The sequence below is a fragment of the Ziziphus jujuba genome, chromosome 10 (assembly GCF_031755915.1).
Source record: "Ziziphus jujuba cultivar Dongzao chromosome 10, ASM3175591v1".
Lineage (NCBI taxonomy): Eukaryota > Viridiplantae > Streptophyta > Magnoliopsida > Rosales > Rhamnaceae > Ziziphus > Ziziphus jujuba.
Window position 1 is genome coordinate 1929179 of NC_083388.1, and position 21559 is coordinate 1950737.

Below are 21559 nucleotides of genomic sequence, written 5' to 3' on the forward strand. Positions count from 1 at the left end.
AAAAAATTCAATTGAAAGTATATAAAAAAATCAATTGAAAGCATATTCATTGCAATATCAGTGAAAGATTTATGAAAATCGTTGACTCCCTTGTTTTTTTTTAATCATTATCTTCTTATTCTTATTTTTCTTTAATCTTTATTCTTTTTCTTTTTCTTTTTCTTTTTTTCTTTTTTGGGTAATGAATTCTTATTTTTATTTGTTACTTGTTAGGAAAGATTTGAAATTAATGTGCCAGAGTCAATATCTTTTTATTTTGCTAAAAATACAGATTAATTAATTTGTATAATTTTCTTAGATAGCAGTTACCATGTGTTTATTTATCTGGTTGATTAGTACATTGTCTTTGTTTTTATACGTTTTTTTCTTTAACCCAAAAAAACGTGGACAACGTGCATGAAAACAATGTTGACATTCAATCATGCATCAACAAAAGAGAAACGAGGAAGTAGACCAAGAACGATACATAATTGAGGGTTGGTAACTGGGTAGCTAGGTAATGATCTCCAAAAGAAGTATAGAACTGTAGCTAGTACAACACAATCCCAAAAAAAAAAAAAAGTTAAAGGTCTTCATTTCTAATACAATGTGAAAGCATTAATTGCAGCATTTCTAAGGGTGGCTACTAATTAGTTTCCCTTGTTTTTTTGGCTCATCTTAGACTTCTTTTTTGCTGGAAGTCTCATCTTAGACTTCATTCTAACACAATGGTCCTTTTCTTATTATTATTTGCTGGTATCCAATAGTGCTTTTTCATTTGTCACCTCCTCTATCTTTTTATACCTAAATAATTCAAGGCACTTTATTCACCAAAAAATAAAAATAAAAATAATTAGTCTCCCTTGTTTTTTGGCTCATCTCAGACTTCATTCTAACACAATGGTCCTTTTCTTATTATTATTATTATTATTATTTTCTGGTATCCAATAATGCTTTTTCATTTGTCAACTCCTCTATGTTTTTATATCTAAATAATTCAAGGCACTTTATCCACCAAAATAATAATAATAATAATAATAATTCAAGGCACTTGGAATTACCCATTCATTTCTTTATTTTCTTTACGATGATTGACACAGATGCATGATTAATTGCAATTATGAACACCCACTAATGTGGGAAGTGTGTATGTGGGATTTTATTTATTTATATTATAATTTTGACTTAATGGAAAATTAATGTTACTAATTTTATAGTGGACAATATTGAAGTTATGCAATATTAAAAAGGACAAAGTATAATGCAGAAAATGCAGAAAAAAGTAATCTCATTAAATGTTTTCTTTAGAATTAATCTAGATGTATTTTAAGGTGGAAAAAGGGTAGGTTGAAAGTTTCAGGCCCTTTATTTTATTATTATTATTATTATTTTAAGCTTATTGAGCCAACATATATAAAGAGATTTTCTAGACGGACCAAATTGCGGTAAGCCGCCATACAATTGAGCACGTGATAAAATTCGTGGCATTAAGCTAATGTCAGTAGGTTAAGCAAAAACAGACCACAGCAATAAAATTGAATAAACCAAATCCATAAAATCGATTTAGGTTGTTAGTAAAAAAAAAAAAATTAAAAAAAAAAAAAGAAACGATTTAGGTTAGGTTTCTTATATTAAAATAAAGGCATTTGATTGGTTAGTCCCTTATATTATCATGGTTCCTCCTATACTAGATTATGATTTTTAAAAAAGCATTACATTAAATTATCTATTGCTCATACTTGTCTACCCACACGATTATAAAGCTAAGAGAGAGAGAGAGAGAGAGACTCATCCCCACACTACCCACACCCATACAACAAGCCATGCAATTAAAAATCTAAAGTCAAAATGGAACGCTAAAAAGCAACACACGATTAGAATGCTAAGAATAAAAAATAGAACTCATTCGTGCACCACCCACACCCATACAACAACCCACGCAATTAAAAATCTAAAATGAAAATAGAACCCCTAATCCACACGCTGCCATCAACACTTGCGCCATTGCAGATCCACCAAATCATGCCACCCATGGAGATGATCTTTAGTTGGTCTGAGTTGTCTTCCTCTGTCACAGAACAAGGCTTGACCTCTTATTCTCCCATCTAGTCCCTCAATGCAGATCTCTCCAGCCTCTCTCTCTCTCTCTCTCTCTCTCTCTCTCTAAATCTCATTATCGATCTATTTAACATCCCTCTAAATCTTCAACAAGCAATTATATCTTCTGTCATCTCACGATCTCTTTCAGTCTGGGTGGTAAGTAGTAAAACCAAACACCTAAAGCGAACCAAAACTACAGAAATCGGCGTGGTTTGGTTTGATTTTTTCATATTGATGATTTGGGTTGGATTGATGGCACAATTAAACCGAATAGCTCGGTTGGGTTAGACTTTTATAAAAAAAAATTGGAAAAAAATGACGCAACCCGCACCGAACCCACCCCTTAAATGCAAGTAGATCATATGAGGACGGGAAAATTAAGGTTGAGTACAAATTGATCTGATTAATTAATCACCAGTAATTGAATTCAAGAAATATAACTTGGTCATGGTTGTAACAATATGCATGTGGTTTCTCATGATAATCTCATTGAATTTGAATTTGAGACAACTCAGTTAATAATTAAAATATTAATTGAACCATTACAAAATTAACCTCAGTGCCCCATGAAATTAAATATAAACTAATGCTATGAAATTAAATATAAACTAATGCTAGGTGCTAGGTATATGATATTATAATATCCATTATAGAATATAGAATTATGTTAGTTATGTTCGATTCCTACATTAAAACATTAAAACATATACCTCATATGTACTCATACAATAAAGCATAAAAAAATAACAATAAAAAAATTTTGAAAAAATCTCTGTCTATCTAATGTTAGCTAGATGAGATTATAACATAAATAATTTCATACACCTAAAAATTATATAAAATTAAAAATGAGTTCAAATGCCAATCTTTAGTGGATCACTGTAAGAGGTTCAAAAAGATTCCGAAAGGAAAGGCTTCAATATTCACCAAAGAAAAAAGAAAAAGCTTCAATATTATTTTTATGTCTGATCGATGCACAGAAACTGACACAAATCAACAGTTTATCCATGTCTTTTGTATTAGAATTTACAGAAGTATGAAAAAGATTTTTTGGACTATACATTATTTTTTCCAAATTAATATTTTAATTTATTGAGATATTATATTTTTAAGATTATCTAAATTATAACCGTGCCACATTATTTGGGGATGAGAATTCACTGGAATTGTGGAATTGTACAAGTACAAATTCAAAATGCGAAATTATGTAGTTTGCATTAGTCCTAGGTAGGTGGAAATTTTTACCAACAAAGATTAAACCAAAATTAACGAAAATAGCTTCAGTTATTTAGCACTTTTATTTATATTATGAAAGTATAGATTCCAATCATAGGAATACAGGATTTTGAGATAATTTGTAATGATTAAATCAAAATTGCTTACATATGATAGTATACGAAAGTTTTTACGAAGAAAAGAAAAGTCTTATATGAAAGTTAAATTGCGCCTTTTGCTTGAGTGCCACCAACTACTCCACACTTGATTAGAAATTTTGGGTCAGTATGTCTATGATAATACCTTTAATTATCAAATGATTGTTGTTGATAAGAATGAGGGAAAAATAACCTTTTCCTAATATCCTAATTATTTGATCTCGTGATAAAATTTAGAGGGATTTAATTATCATTAATTTCGTAGTTATTCTCTTTCAATCAATTAACACTAAAATTTAACTTATGCAATAAATTAATATACATAACTTAGTATTTAATTATAAATGTAATAATAAAATTTAAAATATATATTTAAAAAAAAAGAAATTGTCAAAATAAAAGTGAAAAACATACTTTATTAATGAAATTGAAGAACACCACTAATTTCATTTAAGTGCAACATATAGTTGGTTTTTGTAGCTTTTGTTTTTATTTTTGCTATTTAATTATGTGTAATTTGTTTATGTGAAATATAAGTTACAGTTTATTAAGTATTTAATTAAGTTGGCTATAAAGTTAAGAAGTAAGAAGATGAAAAAAAAAAAAAAAAGAGTAAACAAAAAAAGCACAAAATTGAATACATCTTTAAATTGTTGTTTTTTTAAGTTTTATTTTATTTCTCTTTCCTTTAAACTTTTAGTTGTTTATATATGTCTAATAAAATTATAACTATTATTAATTAAATAAAGCAATATTATATACAATTAAATAAAAAAAATTAAAATTAGCATTGTTATTGAATAACAGCTAAGAAATCACTTTTTCTTCGAAACTTCTTTTTCAAACATGCATATCACACTACAGGACAAGATCAAATATACTGCAAAGATCTTAAAATGATTTTAATTAGGTATACGGATCTTAGCAGTGAGTCCACAAGCAAGAGCCTCATTAGGTACCTTAAGAAGACGATTAACACCTTCGGCAAAAACCACTCCCATTCCCATATGCAAATGAGGCTCAATGTGGCAATGAAAAGCCCAAACTCCTGGGCTATCTGCAACAAATCTAAGAGCTGTCCATCCATATGGGAAAACCACTGCTGTATTCCTCAATGGTGGGTTTTTCAAGTTGAATTTTCCCACATCTTGCTCGGAAAATTTCCCTTCTCCATAACCCAAGACCCAGAAATCATGTCCATGCAAATGCCACGGATGAATCTCACTCACATTTTCTTTCAACATATTGGAATTCTGTAGTACCACATCCACTGTGATTCCAAAGCTTAGCATATAAACTCCATTTCCAATGGTTGCATTTGGATTTTTTGGGGGCTTCATTATATTATAACTGTTTGGGAAATTCTCAGGTGGTTTAGTCTGATTGAATGCATTTTTAAGACCATGCTTAATAGCTCCCAAATAAGGAGTAGGAGGCAGAGCCAATGAGACATTGTTGAGGGCCCACTTGGTGTATCCATTGAACTTGTTTTGAGTGTTGAGGAGGACAATCCGACGATGGAACTTTGTTGGGGGTTTTGATGAGGTGGACCCCACAAGGGCCAAAATGCTTTTAGTGAAGTTCTTTATGTAGGGATAATCATTCCACTGGGGAGTGATTGGAGGTGGATGTATGGGAAGCTTTGATGAAGGATTTGGAAGGTAATTAAAAATGGTAAGTGCTTGAGGTGTTTTGGGTTCTCTTCCTCTTACACCGATTGAGAGCCAGTAGTTTTCCATTGGGTTCTGATTTGTAGTAACTAGGACTGAGTAACTCTCCCCTGAGTGTATGTCCAAGTTATCCACAGCAAATGGCTCAACATAATTTCCATCAGCTTCTACCACTACCATCTTGTGATTCTAAATACAGATAACATAAACAAAAAAGAGATGGTTAACTTAATTAAAACATTAATAAATATAAAATGTAAATGATAATTAACAAATATTTTTAATTAAACTTCTCTGTTTCTCTCTATTTTTAAAATTTTACTTCTGCCACCCGATTATTAATTTTTATTTTTTTTTGGTTTTTTGGTGAATAATTTTGTCATCCTATTTGGTAATATCTCTCTGTACCTAATTTGTGTGTCACAAATAGAAAGAAACAAAAGCCACTTTTAACTTTTTTTTTATTTTATTATTTAATAGAAAAGCTAATTAACTTTGGTTTTTATATATACCAATGCTGTCATGTCCACAAAAACTGTTTACACTAGAATGTACTAGACCGTATTAGATTGGATCGGAGTGGATGTCTTTTTCCTACTCCACACCAGCTGAAAGATCATTTTCCACTAAGTAGTCTTTTATCTTTTATCCTTTTTTGGTGACTTGTTCGTTTTCATCTGGCTGTAGCCATATCCAAAAAACAATATGGCATGCCTCTACTTACCCCCCCCCCCCCCCCCCTCACTTTAATCATATTCGAACTATTTTCCTTCATCACAAAAAAATGTACCTCTCCCACTGATTGATTAAGTACACTTCTAGCCAAGTCAATTTTTCGCTACCTGTCAAATTGTCTTTATGTGGATGTTTTTATGCACTCGGAAAACCAGGGATGGTTTAGTAGTGAAAAGAAAATGACCGTACAGCAATCAACATTAACTCATAGAATATAATACTCCTGATTTTATGTAATTTATATAATATATATATAAATACTTTTATATTTATATTTATAAAAAATTACATATAATTTAGCATTTTAATTCATTATGTTGTAGATGATGAATCGTAATAGTTAAATTATATTATATTATATATATATGTAAATAAATATAGGCTAATGAATAAAATAATAATATTACCCCAATGGCCAAATTGAGAGAGGAGAGAGCGGTAGTACTGGCAATTCTTAGCCTGTAGGCGGTATTTGGTAGAACATGGAGGATTTGAGGAGCACATTGTTCTGTTCCCTGGAATTTACACTTTGGAGAGGAAAAATTACCATAGCTTGCTGCCAGAGAACAATTATACTGGCCCCTTCCATTTATCAACAAGCTCTGAAAAGGGGGAAACATGTGGAGGAGAAAGAGCTAGCGTTGAATATATATATATATATATATATGAAAAAATATTTTTAGCTAGCTAATTAAGTGACAAAAAACTTCAATTATTTTCAAATATTAATATTGTCGATGGATTTTATTTCTTTATTTATGGAGTTTTTCTTTTTCTTTTTCTTTTTCTTTTTCTTATTTTGCAAAATGTGAGGTTTTGGGTTGAGATACATACTAGATGGAAAATCTGTCTGCTACCTAACGATATATAGGGTACAAGAGCATGTTCTAGATCAAATCATGAATTATGTCCAAATGGAAATGCAATATGGGAATAAAACACGTGCATTTTACGCATGAGGAAAAAAGTGGTCCATCGTCTTCACTTTCTTACCAACTATTTGATTCGCTTTTAATCATGTTCACAAATAATAATAATAATAAATAAATAACCTGATTAATATATAAGACTGGATATCTAACTGCCGCGTTTGAGATGTTAGACAAATGGATCAGATTTATTTTAAGATTTTTATTGGGTCAAACTCAAAATAATCCGATAGAACCCAGATAACATGTCTTGATTAAGATTTTTTTTTTTTGGGCAATAGTCTTGATTGAGATTTTAAAGTTCAAAAATTATGGATAAATATGTAGGTGCTTATTTCTTCCATACAACACAATCTAAATGACAATTGCCATATGATGTTTAATGTCAGATATTAGTTAGATTCATCCCCTCCAAAAAAAAAAAAAAAATCTTTTGCATGGTGTGTAACAAGTTCCAAAATCAATTCTGGATTTTTAGCTATTAAAGCAATACTAGTAACTATGATAGATGTTAACATCTATATTATGATAGTATTTATATTCAATTATGTATAATTTATAAAGTGATTTTATATATTTTATTTTTGAATTATATTTAATTAGGCTTGGATCCACCATTACATCGTTGGTTATTGTGGCAAAACTTTATATTATATTATATCTCTAAAACATATTAGACGTGACACAAGAAGCTACCGTTTGAGAGAGATTGAAAAGTAGTTGTTATCTAAAGGGATTAACTTTTTACAATGGATTGAAATAACAGGAGTAATGTCAAAATCAGAAAATCTAAAAGAAGAAACAAAGTAAATATGTATGTTCCACCTTTACGTCTATCTCATGCAGTTTGAATATGTAATAATTAGCTTACCTGTGGCTCACCAATGAAACGCATCGGTTTCGAAGACAAGCCGGTTTCTTGCTCCTGAACACTTTTATGCCACCAATCGCTCAATAATAAGTTCAATTCACCATCATAATGGAACGGTTCTTTCTCCCCTTCCGCCACGTCAACTATCAGAGATCCATATAACCCTCCAGATCTTTGCATTCCATAGTGTCCATGATAAAAGTATGTTCCTGCCTGCGCCATATTTTTATTTCAACCCTTGACTGTCTCTTCCATCAAAACGACATATAAAATCATATCTATACAGGCACTGCTACCTTTTTTTTTTTTTTTTTTTTTTTTTGGGGATAAAATCTAGTACCATTCTCATATATGGTCAATATTTTAATCATGACGACATTTAAATTCATGTGTAGTACTATTCTTAAATATGGTAAATTTTGACACTTTCATTTTTTTGCTGTTTGACATAGTTGCTAACTCGAGTAGTGAATCTTTTATAATTAACATCCTTGATCATCTTTTGCTGAAAGAAAGAGAGATCAAGAACACTTGGGGTGCAGAGCAAAGAGAAAATCAATGAGCTACTGGGGAATCAATAAGAAAATATTTAGACCTTGTCAACTTTGAACCTGTAAACGAATGTTTCTCCTGGGTTGATAGCACACTGTGAGATTGATGCAATCCCATCAGCCCAAGGAGTTCCAAACTGCAAGAACCAAATATATACAACATATACAGATATTTAATCATGGGCAAAGCAAACTAAATTTTATAAGAAAATTATTGTTAATACTTGTTAGTTATCATATCCCACGTTATAAATTGGAGATAGTTTTGAGGAAAAAAAAAGAAAAAAGAAATTTATACATGTACATGCATGCAAATGAAATGAAGTTGGGAAACCTGTCGGATTCCATGCCAGTGGATAACAACTCCCTCAGTGTGAAGCTTGTTAGTGAGCTGTACAACAATGGTGTCTCCAGCCTTGGCCCTGATAGTTGGACCAGGAAACTGGCCATTGATCCCCATCACAGCGTGCTCTACGCAATCTGGAGCCAGTATGTACACTCCACGTCCCATTTGAAATGTCTTTCTTGAGAACCAAAGGACCATTGAATTGTTGATAAAAAGAACATGGAAATAACCAACACCGTTAATCTTTTCGAAATTTGTTTCCCCATCCAAAGCATGTTTGGCAAGAGAATCAACAGATCCCTAATCCCTAAGCGTAAAACTTGGATATGGCAATGTGAGAAAGCAGTTAAAGGGCGATGGAAACCATGGCCGGCTTTGGGGTAAGGCAACTGAGGACGGTCGCCTTAGGCCACCTGCTTGTCATGTTTCATTTATATCAAAAATATTTAAGCTAGCTAGCTCCTTTGATTTTTATTTTTTTTAAAATATTTTTTTTTAGTAATTAATAAGTAAATGTATTTGCATGGGTCCTTCAATTTTTCGTATGGTGATGCATGTGGCAGGACCTTGTACACTTTAATGTTTCCCCTTTTCCTCATTAAAAATAATTGTATATTTTGACTTGAATAGTGAGTACTGTTACTAATCAAAACTTTCCATTAGAAAAATTATTTTTAAATAGAATTACATGTACCATAAGTTCCTTTTTTGGTAGTTGTGTATTTTTTAAGTAATATTTATGCATAAGTTTAAATAAAGAATCTAATAAAAAGATATACATATATATATATATATATATGTGTGTGTGTGTGAAATTATAACACTACCAAATAATAATAATCATTATTGAAACCACTCTCTTCTAAATGTTTAATCCACTAAACATAATTTATTGGCCCAATAGAGAAACAAATCATTTCATGACTGTGAATCATTCGAGGGGTTGGCTTGAATGCATAGCGAGGAGAACAAACAACTTTTTCATTATGTCGCAAGGCTTATTCTAACAAATAATCAATAAAAATGAAACTAATAATTGGCAAAAATTAAAGGAATCCATGGATAAATTCATTGGTTATTTCCAACGAGAAAGAAAAAATGAAATAAAATAAAAAAAGCAAATGGAGAGCCAAAGAAAAAGCGTATCATTAGAGAGAGAAAAACAAAAAAAAAAATGGCTGACAATGGATCAAAAGGTATTTCTTAAACAACACTTTTATGGAAGCTTCACCCCTTTCTTCTTCTTTTTTCATTTTTTCCTTTTTTTCTACCAAATGATTTTTATTATTATTATTTTGTTGACCAACATACAAATTCTACCTTCAGAAACAAGCCGTTTGTTTCATCTTCACTATGTTTCAGTTTCGTTTTCTTTTCTTTTGAATATATTACAACATTAGGAGATGGGAGACTCCGGCACTCAATATCTTTAGCGTTAGTTAATTGCTATTCTTATGATCTTAATATTGAATAATTGGACATTAGAGTTTAATAAGTTGATAGATTCACCAATTTTAAGGTCTGTTTAAACGTTAATAAAACCAAAATTCCAATGCAATCTCAATTAAACTTATTTTTAGCCAACCACCAAGATTTTAGTATTAAGTGAAAAACAGAACTATCAAACCGAGTCGAGTAGGAAATGAAACCCAACATGGATTGTATACCAAAAGATCTATTAGGCACAAGCAAATCAATTAAAGGACATACACAGTAAGTAGTCTTGGTAGTATAGCATCAATACAAATTTAATGTCTTAGAGACTAAGGAAAAGAGAACAATAATGCAGCTACAAATGCATTTGGCATTTTAGTATCGTTAGTTTTCTTTTTACATATGCTTATATGAGGGATAACAATTATCTGTGACCCCATTAAGATTTGGTAATACGTTTTTAATTTTTAGAGTACAATCTAGTCCAAAGTAGTGTCAATATTTTGCAGCTTCAGTCTCCTTCATGAGCAGTTTGTGTCATAACTTGCGAGTCCCAATAACTCTGGACCCTCAAGTCTAGGGTTATTTTCAAAGCTACATCAATGGAAGAAAGGAAGAGATTACATCGAAAGCCAAATAAAAAAGCACCAGCTAGAAGAAAAACCTACACATTAAAGTAACTGAAATGCATATATGCACCCATCATATAAGCCTACGCAAAACCCTGCCCAAAACCCAACCATAAAAAGGAATATATTCTTTCTGATTTTATTAGTTTTATATGTGCTGACACAAAACATAACCTCCAAACAAATTCATCAAGAATCCAATTCTCAATTTAACTTTTCTTGCAAAAAGCAGAAGCATCAATTAATTTAAACACACTAAAAAAAGATAAAATTGCACAAAGGACAAGTAGTTAGCGCAGGCACACACACACACACACACAATTGTAACCAAAAGCCGCTTGAATTATCATGCTGAGCTCTACCAACAAACAGGTTTAAGATATTCCTAAAAACCCTTTCAAATTTTATTTTAGAAATCAAAAATTGCAAAAATTGAATACAGCTGTAAGCAATCCATAACATTATTCAATATGTATAAATAGAGTTGTGTTTACTGTATCTGGTATGATTTGAAATGCCCCTTCCTAAAATACCTATTTTTCATTAGTGCTAAGCTTTATTATTAGCACTCCAATTAGTCAAGTAAGAAGCATGAAGAATATATACCCCATTTCTCATTACCTAATTAACTCGTTCACTTTGCTGTACACACACACACACACACACACATACACATATTCCTATATTCAGTTAGAACAAAACATGCATAATACAGGAATAAGTGACATTAAAACTCATTTTGTTGAACAAGAATGAGAAAGACAGAGAGATGAAATTCCAATTAAATATACATAAACACTCGTCTAGAGCCAATGAAGAAAAGTTGAGGCAAACTTAAAACCCAAGAAAGAATAAAAAGGTGAATGCCAAATTCAGATGAGGATGTCATGCAAGAAGGGCTTTCCCCCTATTTTTTCAAAAACATATTAAAAATTTACCATAGCCAAGAAGAGTGATGGAAAATGATAAAAAAGAGAACTAACTTACTTGCTCAGAGGGATATGCTCAAATGGTCCACTGGTAGGAATTGTTCCACACAAATTATTGTTTGAGACATCCCTGGAGAGAGAGAGAGAGAGAGAGAGAGAGAGAACAAAGGCAATTCAAGAAAATAAAATTTTATGCCATATGAAACTATACCAACAGCGCTACATCTACAGGGGTAAAAAAGGCAAAAATGAGAGCAGCCAAAGATTTACTAAAGAACTTACACAACTTTGAGGCTTGATATACCAACAAGCTCCTTCGGAATTGGTCCACTTAACCCGTTGTCATTGAGCCGCCTGGAAAATGAATCACCAAAGAGAGAGAGGCAGTTACTACAATGCCACACAAACAATATCGGAGACAGTAAAGAGAAAGATTTCATTTGGTCAAATAGCACAAGACAAATGCTTAATTAGAAACTGACAAAAGCAACATTAGAAACTCATATAAAATAATATTATAAGAGTTATTGCCATGGCCAAATAAAGCAACAACAATAATGTGCAAAATACAGACTTCAAAATACAAGCCTGCCAATTTTCATTCAAGCAACAAACCATTTGGCCCAATTTTCAAGTCAGTGTTGAAAAAGTCGGAAAGAATTTTACAAAATTTCAAGTTAATAAGGTTAGCTTGGTAAGAAAACCCCACAACACTAGAAGTCTGAAATAAAATAAGGTACGGGATTTAATTAAACTCACAAAAAAACTAGAGATTTCAATTTTCCCAATGAGGGAGGAATAACACCAGAGATGTTGTTATTATACAAGTCCAAGCTGATGAGGCTCTTCAGGTTACCAAGCTCGGATGGAATAGTTCCTTGAATATTGTTTTTGTAAAGTTCCCTGCATACAAAGAGATCCTGTAGGTAACTTGCAAAACTAAAATGCAGTAAACACCGCTACATAGAAAGCAACAACATGAGCTAACATCATATATACTACATGATAGACAATCAAATAAGCTTTGGTTATACATCTGCAGATAACCAAGGAGGAAAAGGGGGGAAAAACATACAAATATTGAAGATGCTCAAGCTTTCCAAGTTCAGGTACCAGATGTCCAGACAAGTTTGAATTTCCCAAATCCCTGTCCATTGGTTAATCAGCAGCATTTCATTAGTTAAAGGGAAACATCAAAAGCTCCCACCCAAAAAAAAAAAAAAAAAAGTTGAAAAAAAAAAAAAACAAAAACAAAAAATTAAAATTAAAAAGAAAAAAACAAAAACTAGAAGTCAAATATTCTATCAATCTAAAGTACAAGAACCAGATACCCTGAAGACAAAAGCATAATCAACACAATTTACAGATACCCAACCAAAACACAATAGGTTGACACAAGATGGATGATTAATAGATAAGAGACAAACATCATGGAATATCATACCAAATTGAGCAGAAAAAAGTTTAAACCGCATTTTGAACTTCAAAACTAAACTGTGATGAAAAAGCGATTGGCGAATCACAGGAAAAAAAGGTCAAAATTAATTTAAAACCATAAGAAACGTAAGAAGCTAATAAAGACAGATTCAGCTAAATTTTACGTAAAGGTCCACAGTATACTCTAGACGTACTGAACAAAATTCTTTGTCCAGCTAAAGAGCTTTTTTTTTTTTTTAAGTCCACACATAACATAGAAAACGATAATTTTTTTTATTTTTTTTATTTTTTGTTTTGGGTTAGCAGACTCCCAAACATCATCAATACGGTTCAAACTATAATCAAATATACTTTCAACAAAATACAAACCACTCAGTGAACCAACGACTCAAGCTCAAACTTTCTAATTCTTGACCCTCTACGCAAAACCCAATTCCAATTCATAAGAATTAACACAACCAAGTTCATCAATTCGGATCAACCGGACCAACAATAAAGCAAACTTAAAGAGCTCAATTGTCTTTGAAATTGAAACAAAATAGCCCAATAAGTAACAAGCTAATAAAGAACACCATAAATGGAAGGAAAAAAAAAACCGCCATAAACGCGAGAGAGAGAGAGAGAGAGATACACTCGGGTAACGCGATTATCCTGGTTGCAGGTGATGTGGAACCAAGTGCAGGGGTTAACAAGGGTCGGATCCCAGCTCTGAAGGACATTATCCGGATCCGACAAGCTCCGGCGAAGCGTGTAGAGGGCGTCTCCTTCGGAGTTGCCATAGACCAACGGAAGAAGAGTTACGGTTAGAGACACACAGACGGCGAAACACAAGGCTTTCCTTGAAGCCGCCATGGTTGAACACACTTAGTCTATTCTGCTGCCGATTAGCGGAGACACTCGGCTTGGTGAACTCGCAAGATTCACCTCCTAGGGCTCCTCAGAGACACGGAGAGAGAGAGAGAGAGAGAGAGAGAGAGATTGGGAAAAGAGAATGGGGGAGAAAATTATAAGAGATAAAAGAAGACAATAAGATAAAAAAGAGAAAAAAGGATGTGATATAGAGTCAAAAGGGTCAAGCAAAAAAAACAAAAATGAAAAATAAAATTTGAAAGTGAATATCGGCTTTGGCAGTAACAAAAACAAAAAGGAAAACAGAGCATCTAATGAGTAACTTCGAAATTTGATCCTGTACGTCCACGTGTCGTGGGAGAGAGAGAGAGAGAGTTGACACTGTCTGAGGTTTTCTCATTTCTCTCTTCTGCTTCTCTCTGTGTTTAGGGTTTTTCCCCTTTCGGTTTCTTCGACTTTCAGGTGAGAGAATTAGGGTTTCACTTTACTGTTTGATCTTGTTTTTGTAGTTGCATTTGGTACTGCATTTCTTTTTAATACTAATTTTAGGGGAAATCTCTTTTTTGCTGTTGAGTTTTTGCTTTGTTTTTGGGCTTCATTCTGGTTATTTTGTGTTTTCTACTGGTTTTCTACGGTGCTTCGTGGTATATTATTCAAATTATTGGCAGTGAGTCTTTTTGTTTATTTCATGTCCCCAAGACATTCACCAAAAAATAAATTAAAAAATGTGTCCAAGACCTCAATGTAGACAAAATAATTAAAAGGACCAAATAGGAAATCTGGGTCAAACTTATAAAGACTAATACTATGTTTGAATTGAAGGTTAAAATAAAAAAATAATAAAGTATTAAATTTAATACTATCTTAGGATTAAAGGTTAAAAAAATTAAATTTAATAAGGAAAGGAAAATAAAAGAAAAGGACAAAAATATTTAGAATAATTTTTTGTTTAGATAATTATTAATGAAAAGTATAAATATATTTAATTTAGTTTATATTGTTACAAAAAATATTTTAAATATAAAATATCTCAATCAATTAGTTTTTAATTAATAATAATAATATTGAAATATTTAAAAATCCCATTACATTTTTGTTTTTGTTTTCATTTTCTAAATTTAAATGGCTATATGTCGAGAGTGTGGTGGATACGAGACATTAATAGATTATTTAATATTTAATTTTATATTATTTGATTATGGATTAAATGATGGTTCAAATATAATAATAATTATTTTTATAATATTGATAATTTTTTAAAATTATTAATTTAAAATTTAAAAAAAAATTGAAATTAAATGTGCTTAAACGGTTGATTATCTGGTATGGTTAACAACATTGATAAAGAATAAAAAATTAATGGCTGAAAATAGAGTATTACATGTTAAAATAAGCATAATCTATTATGTCATTTTCTTTCCTTATCATTTTTTTTTTATTCATTTTAACAATACAAATAAAACAATTAATTTTTTTCTTTCCTTTTCCTCTTTTCTCTTAATCCAAACATATTGTAAGGTGTATTTTTAGTTACAAGATTATACTAGCTACCTAAAGCAACTAACTTGTAACAACCTAAAGCCTTCCAAACATATTGATCAATTTATATCATTCCCTTTCAGTGATACCAAAACTTTGATATTTGATTAGGTATCTCTACTAGCTTCCTTTTGGAATTTGGACACACAAAAAAAAAAAAAGAGGGGAAAAAAGAAGAATTAAACATTAAAAACTATTACCTGTTTATAAAGAAAAACAGAACTTGCACTCCTTTAAAATATGGTTTGCACGGCATTAATTATCTTACTTCTAATATGAAACCTTAAGTTAGTTCAAGAGTTAAATTTATTTCTCAACATCCTAATTACTAAAATTTAAAAACAAATAGGACATGTAAAATTTGTTTTTATTTTTACAATATTTATTAGTTATTTAGTTTCTATTAATAATAAAAGAACAATTTTTTCAAAACCAAGTTAGCTTAAAGCATATTCTTTGTAGATATTTAATTAAAAAAAAAAAACTAAATAGTGAATCACGCGGAGCACATTGTACTATCCATGTATCCTAGTTAACATTTTGAGTGTCTAAAAATGTTAGAAAAAAAAAAAAAAAAAGAAAAGAAAAGAAAAAGCTTTTATTTAGAAAAAGTGGAAATTATTAGGAGTTAAAGAGTCAAAGGAGGAAGTGGGTGATAAAGGCTTGAGAGAGTGGGTGAATATTTGCATAGAAAAGAAGGGTCAAAGTGATTTGGTCTAAGGTTTTTTTTTTTTTTTTGGGTCTTAGTTTTGAAACTTCGAAGTTTGAACAAGTAGATTTGTTGTCGTTGAAGAGAGGTAAAAAGTTGCAACCACTCAATTCGCCTTTATTGACATATACAAATCATGCCGTACCATTGCCCCGCCAATTTTGCTTATCAGCGCCTTCGTTTCTTCAATTCAAACTTTCTAATCATTTTTTTTCTTCTTCCTCGATAATTCCATATTATCGATTTTATCCTGCTATTTTCATTTTGCCTTAGTTTAATTTTCTGGCTAATATCGATATTCCAATTTGCTATATCATTTAATTACTAGTTTATGTGAATCAAATTATATCTAATATTAAGATTATATCAAAAAGCCTTCTATAAATATGAAAGGTTTGATGAATATGTTCGTTTCATATTCCCATTTAATGTCATCTTCTTCAATTTACTATGTAAAAATAAATTTAAATGTAATACATAAATAGAAAATCAAAATTTGTGTTATAATATTTTTTTTAATGATCTATATTTTAAATATAGATATAAATGGGATACCCACTTGATAATTAAAAAGTTTGTTGGACTTAAAACTCTTTTGGTAGATCAACCAATTAGCTTTTATTATGTTTTGCACTTTGAGAAGACAAAAACATTTTGGATATGAGTGTGTCTGAGTTGAGCCAATTAACCCAATTGCCGGATAAATTTGAGGAATCTGACCAATTGCACAAACATTATATTACAAATGTATGGTGGGCCAGTAGCATTATATAAAATAAAAACATTATATTACAATATAATGTTGGTGGGTTTGGGTTTTGGAATATGTTTGTTCCATTTGGACCAGGTGTTACCCACTCCAGACATTCATGATGAGTGGCATAGAAAATGTGGATACATACAACGACCCATTTTGATATTTTAACAGCCCACTAAAATATTATTTTTCTTTTTTGATGAAAAAACCACTAAGATTTTCAAAAACAAGAAGAAATCCGGGCCGTCCACTTGGCGTGGATCCACGGTCAGAGTCTTGAGTGACAGTCACCAGCCACTCTCGTTCCGTTGAGGCTCACAGTCGGTGAGGTGAGGTGAGGTGCGGTTCGTCTGTCTGCCTTGCTCTCCGTCAGGTTCTTTCGATTTTCGATTTTCAGGTGTGGGAATTCAGTCTCCGCTTCACTGTTAGACCGTATTTTGTTTTTCTCTTTTTGAAGGTGAAATTTGTTAGATTTTTTTTGCTTCTGCTTTTTTTTTTTTTTTGGGGTTGGAAACCCTTTATTGTTCGTTGTTGATTTTTCGCTTCGTTTTGGGGCTGCATTTTGATTTCTCTCGGTGTATATGTGGCTCAATTTGAATTTGATTCACTGTTGTGCTGCAGGAAGAATTTGCATCCCTCTATTAAGTTAAGAGGGTCTATCTTGATGGCATCTTCTGCAATAAAATCCGGAGCATTGGTTGCTCTACGGGATCTACATCCATCTTCACAATACTACAGTCAAGGGACTTCACTTAGAGTTACTGGAAAGTATGAATTTTTGCTTGTGCACAGGAATTTCATGTACAACATCTTAGTATTTATTACAATTATAATCACCTCCAATCCTGTAAGATAGTTCATGCTTAAAAATACAGGCAATTTTCAGTTGCTGACTTTCAACAATTTAGATTGTTAATGAGCTTTACAAATTGGAACAGTCAAATTCTTGTCCTCTACTGATATCGGCAAATGAAGATTGAATCTTTTGTTTTTTTAGTATTTTTAGCTTTGCTGGTTTGAGTAGGAGCAGCTAATTATTGCACCAAAATGCATTGGAACCTTTTTGTTACGTTTTTTGTATTTTGTATTTTTTATGTTTATGGATTTTAAGCTCCATTGGCTTCATTAATAATTGAGTATATATATATATATATATATATTTGCTCTCCACAGGCTACAAGAGTATTCTGTGGAGACAGCCATCGCCATTATTGCTGATGGAAGTGCCAACCTGAAGATCAATACCCAACACATTAGGGATCTCAACTTTCGAGTTGGCTCCATCTACCAGTTTATCGGAGAACTGCTTATTCACACTGATAATGAGGTAAAATGGTCGCCTTGTCATAGCTTTGCTTCATGAGTTTTTCTTTCAACAAATGAATATTACAGCAAATTAAAGCTCACTGTTTTTGTTCCATTTTCAGGCGGTATTACAGGCTCGCGTGGGTAGGAATGTCGATGGCATGGACCTCAACCTCTATCATCAATCTCTCCGACTATTGAAACAGTTTCAGGCCAATCAATAAACCAACATGAAAAGTTGATACATATTCTGATTTGGGAAAATTTTACCTGCAGATTGTAACTGATTTTGGTACCAAAATAGAAACTATTAGAAGGATGTTTGTGTTTCACATATTGTTCTACCCTCCACTGGTTGTTGATTGATAGAAGGGCAAACAAGAAAAGAGAAAAAGAAAGTGCAATTTCGGACGAGTATTATGCTATTTCTTTCAATTAGGAGTATAACAGACAACTACTCTGCACCGCCTATTATACGGCTCTTGAAACCATGGTTTTAAACTTTTAACAAAAAACTGCTATAGTTTAGAAACTTTAAAGAGTTATTCATGGTAGGTTTTCAAGAGCTTTCATATGAGCCGTAGAGTAGTTTTCAAATCTTATTCTAGATTCTGTATGCCAAACTGTTTTTCTTCCAAGCTCTGAAGAGTATGTTTTGACACTAATATGTTGCAAGTAAATATTCAAAGACTCTCAGATGATTTGATGTTGGATAAGGACTTGTATTGAAATTTGATCCTTGCATTAACATGACTATTCTGAATAACTTTCCTTAAATATATATATATATATATATACAACTATTTGTATAACCAGTAATTTTATCACAATTGGCTTTTTACCTTCATATTTAATATTGTTTTTCTTTACCGGTTTGCTCCCAATTAATGACATAAACTATTATTCTCAATAAAGAGTTTATTATTCCCATCTTTAAATTGAATCGCAAAGCTGTTATTAATCGCACATTTAAAGTTCATTTTGTGTTGAAATCACTCTGTCTCTATGCCCCTTGGCAAAACCAACTAATTGACAAAAGATACCTTTCCCCTTCTGTTCTAATAACATGACAAAAGACACCTTTCCCCCTCTGTTCAAATAACATGTACAACGTCATTTGAAAAAAACATAAATAAATAGAAAATAGAAAATAGGTAAAAGTTTCAAAGAAAGAACAAAAACAAAAAAGAGTAAACGTTTTTGGCTGGGGGCTCTCTTTCTTTATTTTTTATTTATTTTATTTTAATTTATTTTTTTGGTTGGGGGTTCTCTTGCTTTGGTTCAAAGAACAATTTCATGTAAGGAGTGTGTATAAAGTTAATTCTATGCTGCAAAAAGAACCCTTGTATAATTTTATTTTATTTTTTTAATTTTTTTTGTGATGAGTAGAACCCCTGTTTATTTCTTCCGCACAAAGGCTGTGGGATTGCATTTGGAGTTACACGAGGCTAATGTGAATTTAATGGTGGACAATAGAGGGACGGTTGTATAGTAATTGGGTTCCTCCAAAGGAAAGGTCTATGTGAGAGATAATGTTGAATGGTAAAACACCGCATACTGCATTGAATAAATTGATAAGTTTTATACAATTACAGATTTATCACTCTACCTAAGGTATGAATCATTCAGATATACATTTACATGTAAAGAGATTACAATGTCATTTAGAGATACTATTCCCTAATATCCTACAAGTGAATGTTGAAGGGGCTGTGGCTTTGGAGCAGGATGTGGTGGGTGTGAGTTGTGAGTTGTGGCTTTGGTTATTAGGGGTGCTTCTTGGTAACTAATGGTACCAACTGCCAAACCTTTTTAAGTTGGGTTTTCCACCTTCTACTATTGAGTTATTGGCAACTAAGGTCTTTCTTTTAGTATCCAAGCTGGTTTCCAGAGTGGGGAGCGAGAAAGTGATTCCCAGGTGGTAATTAAGCTTTATTAGCAGAAGAAATTAAGCTGTTGCTAAATTGTAATACCAATTTTAAGTTTAGCTATACTCCTGGAGAAGCAAATCGAGTGGCTCATGAAAGAGTTTGTGATGCTTTGTTTTTGAATCCTTGTATCATACATGGAGAAGGGCTTTTTGGTTTTACTCTGCTGTTAGAGCAATCATAAAGGACTTTTTAAATGATAATACTCTTTATTTTTAAAAAAATAATATTTAAAAAAGAATTTTAATGAACTATTTATTTTGATTTTTTTATATAAAAAATTAGTTTAGCTTTTTAAATATAGAAAATTAAAATTATTATTTATTTTAATATTATATAAATTTAATTAAATGTAATATATGTTATTATAATATTTAAAAAATAGATAATCCATAAAAAAAACTATAAGTAAAATAATAAATATTTATAAAAAAAATAAAAATAAAAAATATAAATAAAAAATTTTATTAAAAATTATTTTTAAATTTTATTAATTATTTAAAAAAATACCTCTTTAATATTTTTTTTTTATTTTTGAAAAGTCTTTGAATGGCTTATATTTTTATTCTGTGGATGGAGGAAGGGTATTCATGGCTTTCCCATCTATTTTCTATTTAAAAAAAAAAAAAAAAGGAAATCTCAAATGTTCCATCAATCTTAATATACAAATTTCACAAAATAAAAAAACAAATCTTAATATATCGGTTGGACCCTTTCCTAACTATTGCTTTGATTTGACCTGTCATAAATTGCCAACTAATCCCGTCGTATTATTATGGTTGATGAGTCCTTGAAAAGGCACAAAGACTAAATTTGTTCAAATTATAAATAGAAACCAATCGAGTAGAGAGCTTTTCCTAACAAGATATTGTAGGATTTCAACTTAAGAAAGGGATAGAATTTGAGTGATATGTATTAAAGATTTGCACCAATCGTGGGGGGAAAAAAATTGAAGAAGAAGAAAACGTAAGTGAATTTAACAGGGATTGTATTTATCATTTTAATTATTCATGAAGAAATAAATAGTACTTTAAGTGTAAAAAGGTCAACAACTCTTTTTTTTCTTTTTTTTTTTTAACAAAAGGTCAACCTCATTTCATAAACATAAATGACCAATTTCGAAAAACAAAAAAAAAATAAAAAAATAAATGGACAGAAATATAATACAAATATATTTTGTTTTCTTTTTTAAAATAACATATTTATGACAAGTTATATTATTTCCTTCCAAAGAACTTTGACACCGTTAAAATGTTCAAGAATTCACTCAATTTCAATTTTCCAAATACAAACAAAAATTGAAATACCTTCTACAAATATTAAAATTAGAATATTCACAAAATTAAAAACATATAAAATCAGAAAAATGTCAAAAAATACATATATATTTTCCGTTCCGATAATCTTTCTTTTTCAATTTCGAAGAATCCATTCCGCGGAAGGAGATTTGAAAATCGAAAAAGACGTGGGCCCCAATATATTCCCTAAA

At 31.2% G+C, this 21559-nt stretch overlaps 2 protein-coding genes and 1 pseudogene across 3 annotated transcripts; 1 reads left to right on the forward strand and 2 right to left on the reverse strand.

Moving 5' to 3' along the window:
• Nucleotides 1–4237: 4237 nt before the first annotated feature.
• On the reverse strand, nucleotides 4238–10036 carry LOC107407087 (L-ascorbate oxidase-like; annotated as a pseudogene).
• A 154-nt stretch (nucleotides 10037–10190) lies between these two features.
• LOC107410413 (leucine-rich repeat protein 1) lies at nucleotides 10191–14262 on the reverse strand. Its single transcript, XM_048467920.2, has 6 exons — nucleotides 13615–14262; nucleotides 12622–12693; nucleotides 12306–12449; nucleotides 11829–11900; nucleotides 11605–11676; nucleotides 10191–10582 (listed from the first exon to the last, which is right to left on the reverse strand). The coding sequence occupies exons 1-6, from the start codon at nucleotides 13833–13835 to the stop codon at nucleotides 10510–10512; spliced, it is 654 nt and encodes a 217-aa protein (XP_048323877.1). The 5' UTR covers nucleotides 13836–14262; the 3' UTR covers nucleotides 10191–10509.
• Nucleotides 14263–17072: 2810 nt separating this feature from the next.
• Nucleotides 17073–18556, forward strand: LOC107410420 (CST complex subunit TEN1). 2 transcript variants are annotated; one of them, XM_016017847.4, is made up of 4 exons: nucleotides 17073–17294; nucleotides 17459–17605; nucleotides 18011–18164; nucleotides 18265–18556. In XM_016017847.4, the coding sequence occupies exons 2-4, from the start codon at nucleotides 17502–17504 to the stop codon at nucleotides 18364–18366; spliced, it is 360 nt and encodes a 119-aa protein (XP_015873333.2). In that variant the 5' UTR covers nucleotides 17073–17294; nucleotides 17459–17501; the 3' UTR covers nucleotides 18367–18556. The 2 variants fall into 2 exon arrangements, with proteins under 2 accessions (XP_015873333.2, XP_015873334.2); XM_016017848.4 differs by having other exon boundaries at nucleotides 17073–17234.
• The last annotated feature ends 3003 nt before the right edge of the window (nucleotides 18557–21559 follow it).